General features: G+C 33.6%; 1 protein-coding gene across 7 annotated transcripts; it reads right to left on the bottom strand.

The window, feature by feature from the left end:
- Positions 1-335: 335 nt before the first annotated feature.
- Tti1 (Telo2 interacting protein 1) lies at positions 336-24,690 on the bottom strand. Of its 7 annotated transcripts, none has more exons than XM_088232590.1 (17): positions 24,291-24,690; positions 20,348-20,559; positions 18,811-18,852; positions 18,244-18,386; positions 16,598-16,775; positions 15,667-15,850; positions 14,164-14,522; positions 12,433-12,635; positions 10,913-11,110; positions 9,435-9,644; positions 8,243-8,671; positions 6,731-6,873; positions 4,550-4,645; positions 3,619-3,937; positions 2,766-3,069; positions 1,808-2,036; positions 336-899 (listed from the first exon to the last, which is right to left on the bottom strand). In XM_088232590.1, exons 2-17 carry the CDS (start codon positions 20,539-20,541, stop codon positions 666-668), a joined length of 3,465 nt encoding a protein of 1,154 aa, XP_088088716.1. In that variant the 5' UTR covers positions 20,542-20,559; positions 24,291-24,690; the 3' UTR covers positions 336-665. The 7 variants fall into 7 exon arrangements, with proteins under 7 accessions (XP_088088716.1, XP_088088714.1, XP_088088717.1 ...); XM_088232588.1 differs by lacking the exon at positions 24,291-24,690 and adding an exon at positions 23,909-24,015; XM_088232591.1 differs by lacking the exon at positions 18,811-18,852 and having other exon boundaries at positions 23,909-24,687.
- Between the last annotated feature and the right edge of the window lie 24 nt (positions 24,691-24,714).

The following is a 24,714-nucleotide window of genomic DNA, read 5'->3' as shown; positions in this document are numbered from 1 at the left end:
CAATTTTTATTGAAAGTTATTTTATGAGACACTAGAGAATTTGTGAAATCCTCTTGTTTCACATTTAAAAATAATATTACTTATAACAACATAAAATATAATCACTGTAAGCCAAATATTTCTCTTTCATTGTAGCTTTGACAATGAAAATAATATTATCTCAGTGAAAATTATGGAATGTTGGCCAAATAATTTACTGTTTTACAAAAATAATCGACTGCATATATAAAACAAAATGTAATTCATAAAAAAAATGAATATACTGTTAATATTATGCAATTGACAAGAACTTGTTTGCGCATATATTGTTAATTTTATTTATTTAATTTTAAATATTTTTCACAAAAGTAAAATGAGGTTATAGTAGGCTCACATAGGCATAAAAAGATGCCTGTTATAGGTAGCCTGCTTTTATATAGATCACAGCAAATTATTAAACATTTATAGAGTTATAATTATCATAAGGATAAAGACCGGTAACAAATATTTTAAAAAATTTCATTTCTTTATTCCTATATTCTAACGGCTGAATAGAACATATTTGATTTGAGATAAATAAATCTTTTTTGAGCCATAGACAAATAATGTTTATGATCGAAGTTCGGTCTTTTTTATCATAGATGAAACATGTTGATGACTGGTGAAAGATTATTCTTACAACCATTTTACTTCCCTTCTTTCTTGGGGCGATTGGCTTTGTAATAATCCAATAAGAGAACCACATTTTGTTTGTAATCCATTTTCCTATGAGGGTTATTCAGGACACAGCTGAAAGTTTGAAAGCCTTCCTTGGGTGGTGGCAGCGTAGATAGTTGGTCATTCCACAAGCTGTGCAGTTGCAACCAAGTTGATGCTGGATCATTGTCAATAAACATTTTGAAAATGTTCAAACATGCAAGCTAGAAAAAAAGTCAACAGAGCAATTGTTAACGAATTGTATTACATACATAATTAGTAAAATATTTTTCACGCAAGAACCTTTTCTTGTTACAATGCTTGAAATTTTATACATTGATAAAAAAATAAAATACATTAACATTTTTTGAAAATGGGAAATTTTTATTTACTTTCATATTAAGAAAAGATGTAGTTTGAACGCTCTCACAAAATAAACAATGTTATAAGGGTTCAACCAGACGAGAAAGAAGTAGATAATTTCGTCGGTGGAAATATGAAATGTTGTAAGTGACAAAGGATGAACTGTTGAAGAGAGAAAAAAGAAAATATATATTCCTTCTTTTTGTTAACATACGAGTAAATGCCAATTTTCATAGAAAATATTTGTTATATTAATACAACAATAACAAGAAATATGATTTATTTTTAACGTTCTTTTCCCTCTCTTAAACAACTTAGTTTGTTCCTTACAAGGAAGCTGTAGCATTAAAAATTTCCACCGACAACACGTAACTAATTTTTGAATAATTTGTTTGCAATAAAAACTATTGCGAAATACATTTAAAAAAACCTAGAAGTTGAATACGAAGTATTGGAATTGTCGTTACATTTTAATATATCACATGAGTTTCAAAGGATGTTTATGTAAGATAAAAAAAGTAGACTATACGTGTTTTAATTACCAGTTTCGAACAAAGAAGAAATGAATATGATATAAATAAAATAACAGTAAAATACATGGAAAATTTATATTGGCGGCTCCTGTGGTGTAAAGGCTAAAATACTTGCCGTAGGCGCGTAGGGTTCTGGGTTTGATTTCCTGCGTGTTCTGTGCTGTAATTCATCAATGTAATTGGGCGTCTTGGCCTATTGCGGGGCGAAAATAAATATGTAACTTGATATAACTTACTTGAAGTGGTTTGGGTTGTTTGCAGCTGAGATAAATGTTAATACACGTCATAACTTGGTGATTCTGTTTCTCGTCCAAGCCCAGAGAAATGCAAAACTTTCCCAATCCTTCGAGCAGAGTCAACTGTAGTTTGTACTGCTGGGAGAACCTGTAGCTAGAGCCGACATCCTTCATGTGGCTGTCACTTGCCGACTTTTCCAGGATGTCGCAGATTACTGGCATCACTTCCCTAAGGACCAATCGCAAAATTGTGACAGAATATTTATTTATACATTATACTCGTATACATTTTACATACATATGCATATTGCCTTAAATATCTACAAAAACATCAATAATATTTGACTGTTTAAAGTAAAAAATAATTGAGCAAATTTGATAGTGTTAAGAAAACAGATATGTAGTCGTTGACCGAAGACTAAGTCGTAAATAGATCTGGCCGTAAGCCAGCTTATGCAATTCTATGGCTTCATTAAAAAAAAATTTTTTTTTTGGAGTTTGTCTTTGATTTCTATATGCTTTTGTCAATATTTCTTTGCTTCTCGCTGCCCTTGTATGTTCAATTAAAAGGTTAAAAAAATTGTCATTTTTTGTTTTTAAAGTCAAATAAGTAAAATCAGTAAGTGGAGATTGACACTCGAAAAATTCTGAAAATACTATTAATAACGGATTGACATTCGTAACTAAATTTTGCTCAAAATGGTCTATTGAACATACAAGAACTAGGGCAGCGTTCTGGCAGGTTGAGAAAGGGATAATATCCTTTTTGTAGACATCCCAGAAGGGCTTAAACACGCTAGGACTGCTATCGTTATGCCTAGCGCAGGAGGACTACTGTTGTGATTGTAATCGTAAAGTCGAACAGCCATAAATTGGATAGGTCATAAGTTGATCAGTACTCGTAGTTAGATTAAAACATGTCAAATACATAAATAGTTTAATACACTATTTCCCTTACTTTATTGTACGCGCCCTGATAAAATCCTTGGAACATTCAGCCAGTGTCACTAACAGTTGGAAAGCTTTGTTGATGATGAGTGGCTGCGAAGTTTCTTTAAAACGATTGACTAGAGGTGACCATACGAGGTGGACCAATGGAAGAAGTTCGTCCTCCCAATCTTTAATAACCTCGATTCCTTCCTTCACAATGTTGAGCGCTAGAAGTTTCTGGTCGCGGTCTTTGGAAGGAATGAAGTTCAAGGTTTTCTTGAGAACAGACACGACCATCGTGATATGGATCGGGGGTTCTGATTTATCAGGATCTAAAAGTTAAAGAACACATACATATCACATTTTTGAATTGAATGCAACTTCTAATTTATGAGGAGAGTTAAAAGGTGACCATATGCATAATTGATTTATTTATGCGGTAAAAGTGCCTTCTACAATATAATATATAATAGTATAATGGATTTACTTGCATAAAAATTAACATAAAAACACAAATATATTACAATTACAAGAAAAAAAGTGCAAGAAACACAAGTTAATGATAATACGGCACATGTGCCTTCTACAGATCGTTAGTAATATGGTACATGATAAAATATTTATTTATCTCGAGATGATTTGAATTCACACTCATCTTAAATGTATCAATATGAGAGGTACATTCATTCCCTAGTCTATTTATATGCGGTGTAGGTGAGTGTCAAAGATAATTGGTTTGAGAACATGATAATAATAGAGCGCACGTTGTTGAGTTTTATGTTGATGTTTATTAAATCTAGGAGTTTGCATTATTGCATGTTTAACGCTTCATTGTTAATTTCTCAAATAAATAAAATAAAATAATGAATATGGAATGTAACCTTGGAGTGTAGCTTCTTCTTCAATACCTTTCTTTAGTTTATTAGCTGCATCTTCCTTATACATTTCATCTGCGATTTTTCCAAAATCATCATCGCTGAAGTCAATGCTATTACTTTTGTTCATATGATAAGCCACAATTTGTTCTATGACTGTGTCAATGGTGAGGCTCGGATCCTGTTTCGATGCGGAGTTTAGAGTTTCCACAACCTCTGGTTTTGTTGCGGGGAATTTGTTTTTTATGTAATTAATAAATGTGTGGAAAAGACGGAGAAATAAAACCATGTTATGCTGCTGTTGTTTGAAGCACTGGTTGAGTACCTAAAGTAAAAAAGTAAATGATATATTAAAAAATCCATTTCTTAGCAAGCATTGCGACACCAAAGTAAGACTTTAATGTTTTTGTAACACGCTTGGGCGTGAAGAAACCGATTTCTTAACTTTTTCCATATTTTGACTTGGATTCCAAATCATAATCTTACGTGTTAACTCGTTGATTTTCATGATGAAACTTAATTATTTGAAAAGGTAAGACACCGCAAAGGTATGAAAAAAACTTTTAGTAAATAAATAAATACATAATTCTTAGACTGATAGATTCAGTTAAAATATTTTCTAATTCAACACAAACATTTGATTAACAGAAAAATGTATTTAAAAAAAAAACCTTACTGCAAAAAAAGGGAACTTGTGAGGATAAGAACCCCAACCTTAGTTACTTGAAAACATATGATTCATCTACGCGGCGATTTCACGCACTACCTTAGCTGTCGAAAAATTACAAAACATTTTTTTAAAAGTTAAAATAGTTACTAAAGAATAACCTATAAATGAACTGTTACCATTGGAATAGTTCAGTGTCAGTCACCGGTGACTGACGAAGCGGCTAACGTGTTAAGGTACTACAAATGGAATAAAACAAATACATCTTACATTATCCACAATCTGATATAAGCATGGTAGGACAGCAGTCTCGCTGTAACGCATGACAACCTGCAGCACATCCAAAACTCCTGAATTTTCAGACATCTAAAAAATTTAAGAAAAAAAAAAATTAGTTCTAAATTTATTGCAATAGAGGTAAAAATTCACCATTCTGCCTATGTATAAACAAACACATTTCCTCAACTGTGAAGTGTAAAGTGACCACTTAAACCGGTCGGTCCCCGACAGATTATACGCCCTGTAAATAAATATAAGACATTTATATTCCCCTCCCAAAAATGTTTTCTCTCTCTGTTGGAATAAATTTAGATCCTAATAACTCCCGAGGGAGTGAAATCCAGCCTGTCTACAAACATTAGGACATGCTCAAAACACTGTTAAAAAAAAAAAAAATAAGTAACCACATTTCCAGAATATTTAAACCAAATTATATCATAAAATAGTCTTCATTTAGACTGAAATTTATTAGAATCTTACTCACATCAATAGAGGTTTCAGCTCTCTTGCTTCACAAGTCAACAATGGTGAATGCTACACAGTGCGTAATATGGCCACTTAAACCAGTCAATGACAGTTCTTAAGCCCTGTAAATGCCTAGACTTCCATATTCCTTCTCAAAGGTATTTTTCCTCTCTGGTGCAATAAATTTCAATTCAGCCGACCGCTGTACTAGATTATTACATCAGCATCATACCCTTAACCGCAACTAATGGTTCATAGGGCACTGCATTGATCATAAAATGAGAATAATTATACAATTCTTGGTTTAATAATTTTGAAATATTTTTAAATCCAAAAAATTGTGAACTGTGTATGTCTGCCGTCTTTGTCCACCTCATGATCTGATGGTTAGCGCGTTTGCCTACCAAGCAAGAGGTCTCAGATTCAATTCTGGTTGACATGAAATATTTTAGTTAAAAGGTTACAATTTTTTTTCGTCTTTGGACTGGCACCTGAAGAGTGAGACTGGTTGCCTTATCTAAATTAAACAAAAATGATCAAGATACGCTGTGGTTGGTGTACCAAACAGTGCACTATTAGGTTCGGAAAGTTAATTATGATAATGTATGTCTACCAGAGTCTCGATTATGATGGGAAGATAAAGACGTCATACCTTCACCTTGACGGCATAGTTGAAGACAAATTCTCTCTAGTGATTATGAAGATACACTACCGATCCCCACCTTCAAGTTTTGGGTAGGTACATCGATGTAAAACAAGGGAAGCGTACGTCACAGTACACAAATCAGCACGGCACTAAAATGACATAGCTTCAGTATGACGTCATAGTTGAAGATAAAATTCTCCCGACCGATTACTAAGATACGCTACCGATCCCCATCATCAAGTTTTGATGTAAGCACATCGGTTTGTATCGACAGGTCTAGACCCCCTCGATATGTTTATCTACGCATTAAAAGTGACAAAAAATTTGTTCCACCGAGCAATTTTTCATTTGATTACGATTTATTTAAATTTTTAATCGTTTTGAGGTTGGCACTTTTTTTCTTAAAAGCCTATTGAAAATATAAGAGAGAAATAAGTTAATTTTGAAGTCAAATAAATTCTGACATGACTCACAGTTTTGGAAACGAGTGGCTAGATGCAAAAAATAATGTCGCTAGATTCTGCCCTATTGACATATAAGAGTATCTAGGCGTAAGACAGTTGCCACTATAAAAAAATAATTAGTTTTTATATTTTTCCGTCTGTTTTACTAAATTCCGGAGTGTACGTATCGAGACGTTAAAGGAGCCGGTTTTGTAATCGCTCGGTAGATAAAGACAGACGATCATTAAGCATTACGTCTTGGTAATTGTCAAAAGTTATATAAAAATCATGTTCAAGCGAGCATTTTTTGTTTGAATTGGGGCTCATTGGAGTTTATAATCGCTTTGAAGCGAGCACTTTTTATTACAGAAGTCAACTTAAAATATACATGAGAACTATTTTAAATGTTAATGACATAAGGAACGCGGACTAAATTGTTGCGGTCATTCATTGGTTTGTTACGATTATATGATGTTGAGATGACGAGTAGGTAGAACAAACCGAGGTAGATACTGATAGTACAGGAGTTAAGTATACCGTCTTGATATATACAGATGAAGATAGCATTTATAATTGAGGCCCAGGTTAGTTAATGAACAATTCAGTGTTTTAACTCACTTTTCTTAGTTTCACATTGACATGGTGAGTAAAGTAGTCTGCATTTTGCTTAATCAGTCCTGTGACATCATTTGTATCGCAAGCTTTGGCTATATTAAGGAGAGCTTTCATACCTGCAATGTGTATCATCTCATTGCTACTACCTGTAAAGTATTGAAAATTTTTATATATACATGTTATTTTTTTTTTTTACGCTACGACAGGTCAAGAGGCCCAATTACAGCACTGAATACATTTAATTTTGTTTTCTCATCTGAAATTGAACCCGGAACCTTTCGTGCTTGAGTCAAGCGTCTTAACGACTACACTTATATGAAATATAACTATACAATTATATACATATGTAATGCTTTGAGGCGATTTCTTTTTACCTACCCAAACTGTTTAATTTGAGAAAATACGAAATAAACATAAACAAATTGTATAAAATGATTTTTAATAAATGCTAAAAATAAAATAGAAATTAATTTGAGTAAAATCTTTTAATATACTTTTCAGAATAAATATTAAATAGAAAGATGTAGTAACTGTTCACAGCTCAATTGGTCTCCGTCAATTTTTTAAAATATAAGACTAAATTTGCGATTGACAGAAAATAATAAAAAAATATTAATTCATAATTATTCGTTCGGTTCACTCCATACAAATTTATATGAAAATTGTGAACGGCAAAATCAATGAAAATTAAGAATGTTTAAGTAAATGATGGAACAAATGCATATTATATCATCAGTGAAACTGCAATACCGCATAACCTTTGTTTTATGAAAAACAGAAATAAATTTGAGTTTTTCTACTGACATTTTTTGGTGGAACTGCATTTCAATTATAAAAATACGTATGTAGTTTTATTCCACTTTTGTTTATAATCCAGTATATTTGCTGATGTCGGTCACAGCGAAACCCAGTCACTGGTAAAAATTTATAAATAAAAGTGGAATAAAACTATATACGCATTTTAATTATTATAAGAAATAAATTTTCTTTAGGGACTAAGAGCCATTACTTTAAAATTATTGCTATTTTTACTCTGAATAATGATAGTTTTTCTGATACTCCATAGGTATTTTTGATTGATTAAAATCGTAAATAAAATGTTACCGGAACACTTTTTAGGTTCCCATGCCAAAAATAAACAATTGATAGTAACAAAGTATTGTAGTATCACTGACAATATGTATTTTTTATTGGCTTTATAATATTCTTCATATTGTTAAAGGACACATTTTGAAGTTAACATGCTTTTAAGACTGTTAATTGTGCCTACAGCTACGACAGTTTTTAGAGTTTCACCTATATTTAGGTATGATGCTCTCACGTTTTACATATATAATTAATAGTTCATTTATAGTAACTTCACTTCTTTTTCTTAGCGTACATATTTTGAATACATTTTAATACTTTACTACATACCAGTTCTATATGCCCATAGTGTTGGCCTATTTTGTGCCCTTAATAACACTGAAAGGTTTTTTTTTATTTCGTAATAAATTGAGGGAATTTCAAACATACCGGCTCTTTCTAAAACAAGATAAAGCGTCTTCAGCAAGTACTCTTTAAATTGATCGCCCAAGAAGAGTGCCATTTTGCCGATGCCTTCAACCATCAGACATATCTTGATGACATTGTCCCGCGCATCGGTTAGCGTGCGGCATACGTTCCAGGTGTGGCATTCATCTTCAGTGTCGGAGTTTTCCTCTTCAGTCGGTCGGTAGCTGACGCCCGTGTAACGCGTCTCAGTGGCCCCCTCGTACAGGCCGTAGGTCCTTTCCTGAGTCCACGGCCTAGGGTTGTACACCTCAGGATCCAGAGTTTCGCTTTTCTTCGGAGCCTTCTCGAATTTTCCCATCGCTATCGGCAAATACCAGTTGTCAATGTCGATGTACATGGTTATCAGGTTCCCTACTAGATGCTCTTTGCTAGATTTATTTTTACATGGACCTAGGGGAATAAAAAACATATTGTTTAGTTCAAATCTGGGCGGATGAAAAAATTTAGAAAGCTAGATGAGTGTTATCAACTTGATGGCTACTCTCAGGTACAAATCCTGAAAATGAAATCTAGTGGAGAGAAGTCCGCCTCATAGCGTAGTATTTCGTTGGAATGGAACGTGAAGCGTAAGACTGATTACCTTACCTTCGTGTAACAGATGATGGAAATACGCTGCATTAGGTGTACTGACGAGCGAGTTCCATAAATGTAAAGAATGTTCAGTCTCTAAAGCCTAAATAACTAATAATACTATTAGATATAAGGCTATTGAGAATATGGAAGCCTAGGTATTTACAGAGCTTATGAGCTGTCATCGCCCAAGATTCCCCATTCTAATTAGTTAACTTCCATTATCACATATGGTATTTTTAGATTCTCTATAATATATGCTCGGTTTGAATATTATATTTGCATGCATTTTGGCCCACTATACAGAATGAAAGTACGGAGAAAAATAGCAACACTTGTTGTCGGAAAGGAGTAAGTTTTTTTATAGTCCAGAAATTTTTATATTGGACAGGTGTCCAAGTTTGACGATGGCAAGTTTCTTTTTAAAAAAAAACTAATATTGATCTACATGAAAAATCCAAAATTTACCAGACATACCCAAAATATTGTTAGTAATAACAAAAATTCATCTTTGAAAATGAAAGATAGGTAAAATAAAAATTATATTAGAAAAAAATTATAGTAAAGAACAAATGAATCTTACTTGTGACAATTTCATTAAGAATAAGTATGATTTCCTTTTTGTATTCCGTGTTTTCTCTGAACTGCTCTAGAAGGCAATCGGTCACCATTTCCACTGAATCTGACGCTCCCACCATGTGGCAAATATCCAGAGCAATGCGGACACAAGCATCATTCTGTAGATTCTTGAATATTTTCCACGGACAAGATGTCAGAGTTTGAGATTCCATATCTGTAAGTGAAAAAGTTATACACAACAGTCTCGTTTAACCGAATTTGTTGAGACTGATGAGGTTTTGATTAAACGAAAATTCAGTTAAGCCGGAAAATATGTACATATCGAAAATGAATAAAAATATGAAATTTCTAAAAGCACATAAAAACATTTCTGCTTTACACAATGACCTGTTTTCTCTTTTCTGCCACAATCACTGGAGATTACTAAACAATATTGACACACTAAACACAATGCGACAAACAATAATGCAATTCTAATGTAGTAAAATTATTATGAGCCAGCAACATCGGACAGTATTCAAAACATAACTGAAAGGTGTCCTTGGACAACGACAATAGCGAAGTGGGGAGCTGAAGCGGACAGTCGACGCTACGAGTTCTCGCGCGGCACCGGCTGAGCACTTGTGCACAGTCCATGCACCCCTGACGCTTACTGTATGAAAGCAGTATAGAATATGGTAATACAAAAAGTATTTCGGTGATTCGGTCGATCAGAAAATTCAGTTAAACGGGACTGTTGTGAATTAGTAGAAAATATATAGCAGTATTTCCTTGATTAGAAGATGCATGCCTTTACCTTACCACTAGGCTTGATGAAAATGGCTGTGTGGTATTGCCCGATATAAAAAAGGTTAAGATAATAGCATCTGTCGGAAAACAACTTATTCAAGTCCCTATTAATTTGAATATTAGTTCTACAAATTTGACTAACAAAAGTTTATGTTTAACCTGTAAACATCGTTGATGTTGTGCGCCGTCTGCACTGTGTTAAGGCAGAGTTACATTGTTATGTCGTGTTGTGGACCAGTGTGTTGGGGAGCTATCTGGCATGTACCACTTCTATATATTTTTTATTGGCCAGAACTACACCGTTCTCGCGTGGTGTGTCGTGGTGCCACATAACAAAATACGTAGAAGTGGTACGCGCCAGATAGCTCCCAACACAAGACATAACAATGTAACCCTGCCTTTGGCGCTGTGGCGGAATTCGTATTCACAAAAAATGCAAATTTTCAACATATCCATTATCAAATTCACGAAAATATCGGAGAAAAAACAAACAACTGATTTTGATAGAAAAAATAACATTGCCCATATTTGAATTTGGAATTCCTTTCTAAACTAAAGCTAGCCAGTCAATTCAAAGGTAAGTAAGTACCTAATATTTTGGTGGGGTTACAAACTTAAAATAGTTTACGGGACCGAAATTAAAAACAATTTTTCAAATTGATTATATATATAGACACATTAATAAGTACATACCTCTTACAACAACCTCCTCTAGAAGTTTGATCCCGTTGCATTCCATTTTGAAGATTTCAATAAGGACAAATACAAATCTACTCAGAATGAAGGAACAAGTTAGGATTTCAGTGAGTTTTTGAGGAGTTTGGTCTATGGTTGTAAGTAATCTGATGTAACCCTTCAATAAGTTTAGTCCAGCAGCATGCTCCCCGGAATCTGAAAGGTCAACAAAAAAAATAAAGCAGTGGGAATTTGAAAAAAAATTATAATGCATTTTTTCTTTGTCAGCATCCTGGTTAAATGATCAGCTCGTTTGCTTGCCATGCAAGAGGTCTCAGGTTTGATTCCCAACATGGTTGATATTAAATATTTTTTTGAAAAAGGCGTTGAATGAAATGAAGTGGTTGGCGCGCCTACCACGCTTGAGGTCCCCGGTTTAATTCTTGGCGCTTGGATTGAAAAATATTAGTCCTCAGACTGACATCTGAAGCGAAAGATTGATCACCTTACCTTCCATGTAACAAAAATGATTTGAATATGCTGCAATTGGAGTACCAATGCAGTGCCTTATGAACAGATGCTCAAGTAGGTACCTAATATAATACATCTGTAAATATGTGTTCAGTGTGTCAGATAACAGATTCTCAGAAAAATAATAATTTAAATAAATGTTAACATTAACCGACTTTTTTATATATGTTGCAGCCGGATCGTCATTTAAGGCAGATTACATATTGGCTAGCCAAATTAGAAAACAGCTCCGTATTGTAAAACAGCTAATTGACGATTAGCCTTAATGTCAACACTTTGAATTTTACTCCACATTTAGCTGCTTTGTAAATTTGCAAAGGTTTTACATATTTTAGAGAGAGCGTTAGGGTTACCAATATAACAATATTATTTACTTTTCTAAATTAATAATTAATTCACTTAGGTTAGGTTTGTTGTATTTCCTGCTAATATTAATAAAACAGTAATAATTGTTTAATAACAAATTAATAATTTATCCCGTCATATTTCTTCTCCCAGTAGTATTGAGTGGATTTACATTTTTCACCCAAAACCATGGTCACTTTTTACATTTTATCACAATATTTAATAATATATATGGAACAGTTTTATTGCAAGATGCCATTTTTACTCAATGACAACACCATATGTTATACAACGTCTCAAGAGGTAGAAAAAAGAACAATCAGGCAGGATTTATATCCAGCCAAAACATTACGGCTTATCGTTTGGTCAGTCAAAATGCAATACGGCTAATTGTCCATCAGTCGTTTTGAAATTTGGGTAGCCAATATGTAATCTGCTTAAAATTACGATTTAGCTGTGACATATTCACATATAGCAGCTGTGCATGTTAACGCAATTAGTGTCCAGATGAAAAAACGGGTATTTCTCAAAACCGATGGATATAAAAAGCCGGTAAGTGGTTATTTACTATTATTTACAAACATTTATTGAAATATTTGACCACAAAGTTAAAGCATAAATATAATTAACAATTTAAATATTAATTTGAAGAATGAACTTACCTAATGCATTCAGACATCTCGGTAGTTTGGAAATATCGTAATAAAAGTTTTCTTCCAGAACATTATGAAGAAGCTTTCCGTTGTTACTCTTATTGCTGTATTCCCCTAAAGCTCTAATACTCGCAGCACTAATTTCTTCATCTTCATCTTCTGACAGAGTTACTAGTATTTCCAAAAGGTCTCTCAACGAAGGACGCATATTTCTACAAAAATATTATATTTAAAATGTACTCGTCATATTTATTACATATATCATTTTCAATATATGTACTAATATTTTTGATATTCATTCTTTATATAGGAAGAACAAATAACAACATACCACATACCGATCACAGATCATTGACACAAAGACAACTCAAACAAATACAAACTAATAAAATTTATATTTGAGGCACTAACTTTATGATTATTCATTACACAGTACTCCCTTAGTAATCCGCCGCTCGATTATCCGACAACTACTATAATCCGCCGTTATTTTTATTAGATGAAGCACAAAATCGGGCTTTATAATTTGCCAGTATTCGTATGTCAGATTCAGTAATTCGCCGTGTGCCTTTAGACTCGGGCACCAAGCTTTGTAAACCTTGGCCCTTAGATTGGGTTGAATAATCAATAAACATAGTTTCTAATTGTACGTAATTTAATAAATAATTTTGATTAATTAAACTGTAAGATGTAAGCATGATTCCCCCAGTAAAAACTATTTTTACGACCATAAACCTAAAGACCTAAATTTGACCATATTTTGCATGTGTATACTATAATCTGCCGTTTTTGCTAATTGGACACTTGTCTGGTTTTTAGGGTGGCAGATTTACTGAGAGAGTACTATAATAAATTTTTTTTTAATGTTTTTAACCACTTAATATTGATTTAATTACTGACCAGTTTCAAACTAAATTATGCTGCCCTTCCAAGGAATAAAAAAAATAAAAATGAGGTTTTTAATGCCATCTAAAAAATAATTAAAAAAATTGTAACCAACTTATTCTAATAAATACATATAAATTGTAAAAAAAAAAAACGGTTTTGATAAATATACTGCAAAAAAATACTACACACATAAAACTGCAATTTCCTCAAAACTTTGATAATGTTTGTTACTGCCTCAGAGTAGTAATTTTCTAGAGAAGCTTTTAAGCTCTATGGCATAGAACAAAAGCAATCTACATTTTTGGTTTGGTATTTAATTTAACAACAAACGTGTAACGGACAGTTTCGGTTAGCGCTTTCAATTCTTAACCCCGTTGTATTGCTGTAATCTGTAGCTAACTTCGTGGTTAATAATCATAGAATGGTTATTACTCTAAGGTTACTGCCTTCTTGCTTGGAAGGGCAGTATACCTTGACAAGGAAGCTTGTGAAGCTTCCAAACTGGTAATTAAATAAATATTAGGTGGCTAATAAAAAAATAACATTTGTCATTGGTAGTGAAAAGACGGCTATAGCCTACGTGAAACTGAAGTAATTATGTACGGGTGGAAGATATTGTGTCCCCATAAAAAATATCAACTACGGTCCAATTGAAAGTGAAATAGTAAAAAAATAAAGCTATGATATGTGTCCTTATGAGTGGATCCTACAAGACAAGTATCGGTGAACGTGTTAACACTTTTCCATCCGGAATTGTTGCAGTATCATTCAATCGTGAAATACAGTATTTGTCTATAAAATCCAGTATCTGGACGTGCTTAGTAAATATACGGTTGATTTGTATTTACTTACACGACGCTGCAGGACAAAATATTCCAACAGAGGTAAATCATCTCCATCCTGACTTTTTCGCTGTTGTGGGTTAAGAGAGGCTTTAAACTTTTGATGAGAATTACGAGTCGGTCAGCTGCAGCCTTGTACCACTCATCATCCCTCCTTGCCGTCTCCAGGTGTTCCATCATCCCGGCGTGGCCCTTGTGGCGGAGTCTCTTACCGAAGGGGTCGCACTCCTGTCTTTCCTGGGTGCCCCTGGCCTTGTGTGTGGCCAGAAGCGTGACGAAATGTTTTTCTGTGATGTTAGCCGCACTGTTTTTTCTTTCACGGTCGTGCATTACGAGGCAAATTATGTGGTTTATCGCCCTAACCGCTATCTACAATTAAAAAACACATTCATTCTATCAAATTTATATTTGAAGCGCTAACTTTGTGGTGATTCATTATAATTAAAATAAAACAATTTTATTTTTAAAATTGTTTGGTCACGTGGAACGATAGAATGGATGACGAAAGAATGGTAAAATAGTTATACCTTTATGTGGAAGAAGCTAGGAATGTATGTCAGAATAGTTTAAACATTTGCAATATTTACATATTTAATACAATTAAAAAATAAAAAACAATTATGCCTCGACATTTATACAGACTAGTCTGCTGAGTAGCTCAGAATAAAAAAAATATATGTCTGCCTCTGAGCGGAAGAACACAGTTCTTTGTGTGACATATAATGATACGACGATTAATAAATGTAATAGATATAAAGAATAGTGTTATTATCTATAAAATAATCATGTCCAATCATAAATTACTATTCTTCTATTATTTTTTTTATGTAATGAAGGCAATGAGGATTATACTCAAAAGAAATATGTATTGTAATGTAGAAAGAATGCAACAGATAAAATAATTAAAGAGATAAATAAAATGAAAAATATATGAAACTAGGAATAAAAAATTACCAATGAGGAGAAAAACAGAGTCTTAAAACTCATTGTACTGGGGATTGAAGCTGTACAATGATTACCTGAAGAAATAAAAGAAATAGAAAGCATTGAAAAATTTAAAATTAATTTGAAAAATATGTTCTTGAGAAATTTTAATAAAAACATTGTAATGTTATTCAAAGTTTATATTAGTTCTTAAGATGTTATGAACTAACTTAATAAAGAATTAATAAATTAACAGAATCAGAATCTTAGGATAAGTGTTTTCAACTCGATGGCTATTCTCAGGTAAGAATCCTGAAAAATAAATAGTAATGGTTGGCGCATTCGCCTATCATACTTGAAGTCCCAGGATGGATTATCAGCAGGGTCAGAGTGAAATATTTGCCTTAAAGGTTATCCCAAGGAGGATTTCTCTCATATTGTACTAAAAAGGTGGTTTTACACTGCAATGCTTCACTGTACCTTGCTTTCACAAACAGATAATCGAGATACACCGCATTTCGTGTTTCAAAGCAGTGCTCTATGCACTCCTGGGTGCGGATAGGGAAATTATGATGATTACCAAACTTACACATGTAACGGTGATTCCTTGTCTGGGGTTTCCCATTGCTATCTCTTGCAGACCTCCCAACAGACCAGGTAGGAAGAACATAAGGACTTCTCCGACCTTATCCGCTTGTACAGAGTCCAGTTCAACCTTTAAAAGTTCATCGTGTACAGTACAGAGCGACATGACGCACATTATAGCTTCCACCCTAGAAATTAATAACGCTTATGTTAACAATATTCTGAGTTTGTTCAAAAGTTTGTGCACAAAAACTGGATTTCAAAATAGGAAGTTATAAAGATTAACATATTGCAACAGAGATGGAGAACATTTAAGAGAAGAAAATACGAAAGTCTGCGCATTTTATTGACAGGGTTTATGACCCGTCATTGGCTGGTTTAAGTGTCCACATTACACACTGTTTAACATCACCATTTCGCCTATGTTTGAACATCCAAACAAACGTTTTAAGTGGCTTAGATATTTATGGAGCTTATGAGCTGTTATTGGCTGGTTTAAGTGGCCACTTTACACACTGTGTAACATTCATCATTTTGCCTATGTTTGAACATAAATATTTCTTCAATTCTTCTATCTGTTGATGAAAGTGAAGTAAAAGAGCTGAAACCTTATTGTTCTGAAGAAATTCATCTGATTGAATTATTTTACATACTAGGCAACGCCTGAAAACAATTATCTAATTTTTATACTTCTTCCTGGACTAGTTGGTTTAACTACAATATTTTGAGTTTCCCCAAATTTTTGTAGATTGGATTTCGCCCACTAGGAATCAACTAAGATTAACAAACTACGACACAGATGGTAAACATTTTAGAGAAAGGGAAATGGTAGTCTAGGCATTTACAGGGCTTATGGACCTAGCATATTTTGTACAATTTAATAAAGAAAAAATATTCCACATATTTGATATAATAATAATAATAATTCTACATACCTTAAAGCTTTATATCGCGAACTCCTGGCAATCTGAACACATAAATATATGCCCTGACCAATTTCTGGGGCATTACTGCGGATATATACTTCACCCCTTACCTCCGGCGTTAATTTTAGTGCCAGCATACCAATGGCCCTTACAAACTTAAGAGCACAATCCTCATCAACTCGTGCAACTATAATAATTAAAAGAGGTATCTAAGCAACATAAATAAAAGTAATATAATCAAATTACAGAAACCCGCAAAGGTATATTGTCGGTGATACTGCACTACCGTGTAACCATCAACTGGTCAGGGGAACCTAAAAAGCGTTCGATTAATATATTTCTTACTATTTTAATTAACCAAAAAAACAGCTGGAGAATCAGAATATTTCAAGTAAAACCTACAATAATTTAAAGCTAGTGTCTTAGTTCTTATAACTAATTGATTGCTGTAAAACAATTTCATTAAAATTAGGTTATATGATATTGCAGTATCACCAATGATGTGGCATATTGTGAAAAAAAGTTTTTAACTGTGAAGGAGAGGTTTGTGATAAGTTGTGAGCATGTGCACTTTTGCTTTGCATTGCAAACTATAATAGAGAAAAGATTTATGATTATTTTTTTTTTTTCCACCTTACTAAGCCCCAAAACAGCCAAATACAGAGTTTTGAGAATGGGTGTCTCAGATGAATCATGGGTGGGCGGAGGTTTAACTTTGTGAGGAATTAAGAAATAAGAGAATGGACAAATCAAACTCGGGTGACAACCGTCATCAAGCAGAGGGAATACACTTGGCTGAGCCATATACTGCGTATGCCTCTTGAGAGCCTAAAACACGCTGCCTACTTTACAAGGCATAAGGTTTTCGACATCCTGGATGTCCACTGACAACTTCGTCGGCAGTTCATGTCTGGCAGCTGACAATGATGCTTAGAGACTCTATGTGAACACCATATGTTCCAACGAGGGGGACGCGCTGGAAGCGATGGAAGCCACAGAATATTATGTAATTGTTTATTGTTTGTTATAAATAATGTTTGATAGTATAGGTCCTCGGTATATGTGAAAGCCAAGGGCTGAACCCATAATAAAGGCGATTTGATCCACTTTCGGGTTCGGCCTTGGCTGTACCGAGGAAAATATAGAATAGGATTTATTTGGATTATTTTTGTGTTTAATGTATGTATTTTGTATGTGTCTGTTTGTAAGTGTATTCATATTTGTATGTTGCTCGCCGCGCGGCGTACTGTCGACTAAACCCGCGCGCGGGCGGACGCCGCTATTTACGTGGCCGGCCGTCGGAACAGAGTGAGTGGGGGAGGCCGGGCGAGTGGTCGCCCGTACCCCCACTCCCCGACGGTGGCTCGCGTACCAAGTCAGGTTCTTCGCTCGTGGGTAAATTAAACGATTTGGGTATACAGGAAGAAATTGTTTTGGAAATTATCCAAGGTTTTTTTAGTATTATTTTTAGTATATTTAGTAAATACTTTTAGGCCTTCATATCATCAATATTCAATGAAGATAATACAATTAAGGTGCAATGAAATAGGAGTATCTTTGTGCCAGCCTGGTTCGACATGAAGGAAAAATGGAAAAAACCTAAAACAGATATGTATACAATCAACACGTTGAAAATGAAAAATGGCAATACGTACCTGTATTCGGCGATTTCTTATCGAAAATTTGGTATATCAGTAGGGAGTAGTATTTGTGGAACAGATCAGCACTTTCAAGATCAATTTTGGATAGAATTTCATACACTCCTTCAGCTAGAGAAGCTTTCATGTCATCTTTTAATCTGAAAAAAATTACAATTATTGTTTTGATAATTACAACTGATAATGTTTTCCTGGTTTTATATGCCATATGATGTCCTCGTTCTTTCCGATATTTTAGTGTCCATCATTACATCAGCCAATATAATAAATCGGTGTATTGATGTTTAGGTGTTGTTCAAACAGTGACTTTGGTGCAGTACAAATTATTCATAATAAAGCATTGAAAATTATTTCAGCCCTATGATGGATGCTGCAATTAGCCCGAAACGCCAGGAAGGAGAAACAACACATGGCCCAGAAAAACATGATCAGTATCCGAAGATCATAAAATCGAATAAAAAAATATAGTTTTTTTTAAAATATTTAAAATACAATGTATTAGATATAAACGCATCAGCTTAATCTTGCTAGTTTATATAATCATAGTAATGTAAATCCACTCACATGACCCTTTTTCTCCGATTAGTCTCTTCTAATAGGTAAGACCTGTTTTGGAGAATACGAAAGTACAAAATTCATTGAAATTGTTAGTAAATCATGCACATTTACAGGAATAACAATCGATTTATGTTATTTATTGACAATCATCATCACTCCATGACAGCTTCTTAGTTGGAGCAATGGTATCCACAAAGGGCCTCCGGGCATCTCTGTCAGCTGCCAGCTGCCAAGTCAGGTTCGCATCCTGTAGTTCTGACATAAACTGCTAATGAACAGTCAGCAGCAGACGTCCAGGACATTGAGAACCCGATGCCTTGTAAAACAGTCGCACTCTCAAGATTCTACTCAGTATTTTGCTGTTTTGGGCCCTAATGAGGTGCCACAACTCGCATCCGTAGAGGAGAATAGATACTATGCAGGTGTTATATAGGCGGCATTTGATTTTCACTGAATAAATATCTGATCACCACACAGCCTTCATATTGTTGAATGTGCCTGCTATTCCTAGCCTTTCAGGTTTTTTTTAAGCTGAGGTACTCTGAGGTACTTGAAACTATGAACCCTTTCGATGACTTGGTTTTACAGTGTCAAGAGATTTTGGGCATTCAGGCACGAAGTGTTACACAGTACATGAGTTTTTGAAATATTCTTTTTTAAACCCATGCATACAGAGCACCTATTTAGCCAATCAACAGTGTCCTGAAGACCCCCGACTGAGTCGTCAATTGTAACTGCGTCATCGGCATACTCTAGGTCACAGAGTTTTTGGGAGGAGATGGATATATTCCTCAATCTAATGGAATTGACTTTCATAGGATGAAGTCCACAAGGAATATAAAAAAGAATGCTAGAAGGATGCAACCTTGACAAACTCCGGTGGTGACTTCAAACCAATCTGCGACAACATCGTTAATATTGATTTGGCATTCGCTCTTCGAGTTAAGGGCTTTGATAAGCTCGATAAGTTTTAAAGGCACCCCCATATGCTTTTACTATTTTTCCAGAGTTAAGGTCTACGCGGACTGTTAAATGTTTTTTGTCATCTATGAAGCACATATCCAAGGAACTATTTAGTTTTTTGTTCTATATAATGCGAATATGATCCGCACAAAACCAGGTAGGAAACCAGCCTGGTTCTCTCTTAATACTCGCATAATAGTCCTCAAACTCTTTACAGTATTTTGGATGTGAGTAATTTCCCCGGTACACTAAGTAGCGAGAAGCCACAATAGTTATCGCAGGTCGATGGATCATCCTTTTTGTACAATGCGGTGATCTCCTTTTTTACGCAGTCTCTCAGGCACCTCTCTTGTTCCCCTACCTTGATTATAAAGTTGAAGTAAAGGGCCAACAATGCCAGTGATGCTGCTTTTGAGAAATTCCAGGTGTACATAATTTTTCTTCCAATACAGGATATAATAACCCCCTATATATGTGTAAACAGTATAACAAGTTACACAAAGACACTGCAAGAAACACTAATATCTTTGACCGGCAAACACACTGCAATTATATATGGAAGATGTAAAAAAAAACTTACTTGTCTTTTGCACTTTTCAAATGTACAACGAACGGAAACATAAGATATGTATGGAGTTCTTGGATGACTTCATTTGGCAAACTCTTGACTAATTTGATAATGGCTAGTAAAACTCTTCTTTGGGGATTTTTGAGAAATGAATCGCACATTGGTTTAAACTTCATGAATGCCTCGGCCACTTCAGGAGACTCCATTTTGATTATTTCTGCTCGCTGAAAAGATAAAAAACAATCATTAAAAATATGCATAGTCCAACAGTCCCTGATATATGATAGATATACTTAAGGTAATAAAAAGTATCAACAATAGCAGGGCACCAAATGCTGAACACTCTCCAAGTGAATTGGAAGGTCTGTTGACAAACATCAGTGTCCGCGTTCTCATGACGAGTTTTCTGAGGTTTCCTCGTCATTAGAGCAAATGCAGAGAAGCTCTTAAAACGGGCCACAGCCGAAACATCCTACCCGATTCTTACATATTATAAACAGAACAACTTTATAAAGTGTTCCTTTGAAGTAAATTTTGATGTTTATTGTTTTTTGAAGCAAACAAATAAATAACTATCCCTTTGAGTAAATAAAAACCTTATACATTACAAGCAAGATAAAAAATAATGCAACTCAGATATAATAAAAAAAAGCTTCTGATAATCATAAATGTGAAACAGCTCTTTATACTAAAGCGCTCAAGTCATGTCATTCCCAAAATACGGATAAACACTGCGCTTTTAGTACGCAGTTAATACAGTTCAATGGTTATTATTAGTCAACTCTTAAAATACTGTGCTAAAAAATCCCTCAAGAAACGGTGCCATGTTACATTAAGCAAAAGATGAGATCTTTTTTAATACAGGTATTTAAAAACAAAAAACTAACACAGGCATACATATTATATTGTCTATGTGAGTTCAATACCGTGTATAAGCCAAAAAAATCCAAATGCGTTTTTATAACTTTTTTCAGTTGAATGGGATAAGCCATATTGATTGGTGAATTTAAATTTAGCTTGCATTCAATGACATTCAATACCGCAAATGAATCATCGCCCTAAAGAAGCAAGCAATATTGTGTATATTCCTAAATCCAATGCAGCGCACGAGACATATTCAATTTGAGTGAAAGCAATACAGTGAACATGCCATGCGTAACTGCCACAATTTACTTCGTATAGACGCAAACGATAGTAAAAATAGATTTTGTAATACAAATCAACAGGACAAAACAAACTAGATTAAAATTTATTTTTAACCTTTTTTTTTATGAAATCGCAAAGTTTTTTTGTCACTCCTGAACATTTTGACAAATGGTTCTTCCGCGGTATTGAACTTACATAGATGATATACCGTTTAATAATCTATTTTCCATAATTTATAAACATAATTTAAACAAATAGGTCTGTTATAGCAAAATACGACTTCATTATTTAAAAAAATAAGAGAGATATATCAAATCTTGTATTATAATTCTTGTAGACTTATGTGACATCATAGCCACACGAGGGTAAAAACAAAATTTACTTAACAACACTGAATTATTTAAGTTAGTGGTTTCCAACCTTCATGCAACTGAGCCTCCTAAATTTTTTCCTCGCCTCCCAATATATACAATAATTAAAGAGAGATATTAAACTGTTTTTAAATAGCAGTTTAGAGCAGTGTGGACTAAAAATCTGGTACAAGGAACAGTTCATATATCCAGATTAATTTTTCGTTTTTCATAGGGGAAGGGGGAGTGGCCATGATTTTGCTAATGCACCTTTAAACTGTTATTATTAAAAATAGTTTCATTTAACATCCTTACTAATTTTTCCATACATTAACAGTTTTTTTTTTGATGCTGTTACAACTGTTTCCAAAAAAACACTGTTACTGTTTTTTTACCAAGCAACTGTTGAATTTTTTGTATAGTTGTTTTGGAAAAATAACTGTTTTAAAGTAAGATTTGATTTTTTTTTACCACCTCTAAGATAGACACCCTTTAAATAATAAAAAAATTGTATCTTTTCTATAGGAATTAAATGTATGTATAAAAATGTAAAAAAAGGAACAAAACATTCATTCACTAAATATTTAGTATTACGTTAAGATGTGAAGTTTAATTTATTTGTAGATATTGTGAAAACATTTTTTTTATTAAACATTTTTTGAGCCTCCCCTGGCTATAACAGCCTTTCAGGTTGGAAACTACTGATATAAGTAATATTATTATGAGGTTTAAGATGATCAACAAAATGCTAACCATTAAAAAAAGTTAATAAATATACTTGTTCAGTAAAATCATGATCAGAGGTCCGAGGTTCAAACCTCTTATTATATTTATTCTTAGAGGTGGGGGCCAGTTCTATGCAAGTTCCTGACGTCACTGCGACCTGTTAAGATCTATTGTTCGAACCTCAATCAACCCCAACTTGATTTCCATTTTCTAATAGTAAGTTATTTACAACTGCTTAAAAATGGTCACCAAAATTGAAATATTTGGGTAAATTATAAGAATGCTAATATTTCTATAAAAAAATATATAAGAAAATAACCCATGAAAATAACATTTCAGAGTTTCTTGATTGCAAAAATAAGATAAAAAAAGATGTCAATCATTCTATCATGATTGTCAATCATTTTACAACATTACATTAACAACAGTACTTATATTGCTTGAAATATTGTGTGATTACCAAGGATATTTGATTTTATTTTAATGTCTTTCGAGGATTTAAAAAAAAGTGGTTTCATTGAGTGAATCTATTTAACCATTTAAATGCCAGACAAATTCAACAGACTTTTGGGAAAGAAAAATACTGTCTATAGTAACGAGTTTTGTTACAGAATATCATACGAATGGTCTTTTTATTCAATTTAGGCAGTGTGTTGAAGCAGTAACACATATTCTAGATACTTATATGCAAATGTTCATGTTACAATGTACCATGCGTGAGATATCTCCCTCGTTGGCACCTGAAGGGATAAGTATTTTGAAACACAGGTGTTAATTTTCTTTGACATTTGAAAAAAATTACTTTTGAACATTTATTAATGAATGATTATCAAAGAAACACTATGATATTGAACATTCTTTACTAGCCATTGTTTTGAAGTATGTAAAGAAAAAATAGGGTCACCATTTTATTGATTGAGGTAGGTCCACAATGCATCCATTTTGCAAATTCTTTCAAACATCCATAAGCCTTAATAATGTATTTATGAACAATATAATAAGTATGCAAAAACGTCTGTGGACAAGCACTGGATTTCATCCCTTATTGGTTTATCCAAATTTATATATAATACAACTTAGATAGAGAAAATGATTGATTAGAAGGATTATTTTATTTATGATCTACAAGTAAATGCATAATGCACATATTTAGGTAAATTATTCAGTAAAACTGTATACTAGTGACATTGAATTTTTTTATAATCAATTTTCTCCACCTTTTGGATAAAATCAAAGTATGGTGTAGCAATGGTGGAAAAGATACAATCGAAAAATTTCAATTGATTGCACATGTAATACGAATGTCCAACTGGGAATTCGAGATAAGAATGTTAGAAATTGTTCAACCTACCACATTAATCATGATTGAAATATTTCATTATTCCACTAAAACATGTTCAACCAACGAGTCTAATACTTGCCCCGATCCTTTTTAATCACCAATCACTCAAAAACAAGGAAGCGCTGGCTCGCTCGCCAGACGCAGGACATTAGAAATTACCAGTGAGTGACACAAATGCGCAACAAGTAGGTAACAAGGGTGATCTTTTACAAAAAGGACTTTTCATCCCTTAAGGGAAGACCTATTAAAGTATTTTCCTAAGAGACATTCCACTAAGTGCCTGTGAAAATATTCGGTACAGCCGTGTTCATGCGCAAATCGATAATCAAACGAAAAACTTGTGAAATCGTTAACGATTGATTTGAAAATATACAAATAATAGCATACTTACATCGTACTTTTAAATAATCAACTTAAATTTAAAACGGTAAAACTGGGTGGATTAAAAGCTACATTTTAGGATAAGACCAATGTTGACAATTTACAATATTATCATATTTGAATGTTCATGTCACAAGTTACTAAATATAGCCGCTAGAGCGTTTGCACTATGCGGGTTGGAATCGTTATCTTGTTTATGTTTATTGTTATTAATATATAAATCAGTAAATTACTACGCGATTCGCAAGAAGCCGTTCACAGGTTAAATTGTAAAATTGAAAAGTGATATTAGAACTATTAGCAGTATATCTCGAATAAAGGTAAGGTACTAAAACTGAAAATTTTAAATCTTTTTTGCGCAGCTCATGTTGACAGATGTCAAATTTCTTGGTTAGGAAAATAAAGGTGTTCACAATAGCTACGTGTTCATGAGT

Source organism: Micrasema longulum, unplaced genomic scaffold (assembly GCF_059751315.1).
Source record: "Micrasema longulum isolate JH-2025_06_02 unplaced genomic scaffold, ASM5975131v1 h1tg000998l, whole genome shotgun sequence".
Lineage (NCBI taxonomy): Eukaryota > Metazoa > Arthropoda > Insecta > Trichoptera > Brachycentridae > Micrasema > Micrasema longulum.
The sequence above is the reverse complement of the archived record's forward strand: the minus strand, read 5'-3'. Positions and strand labels throughout refer to the sequence as shown.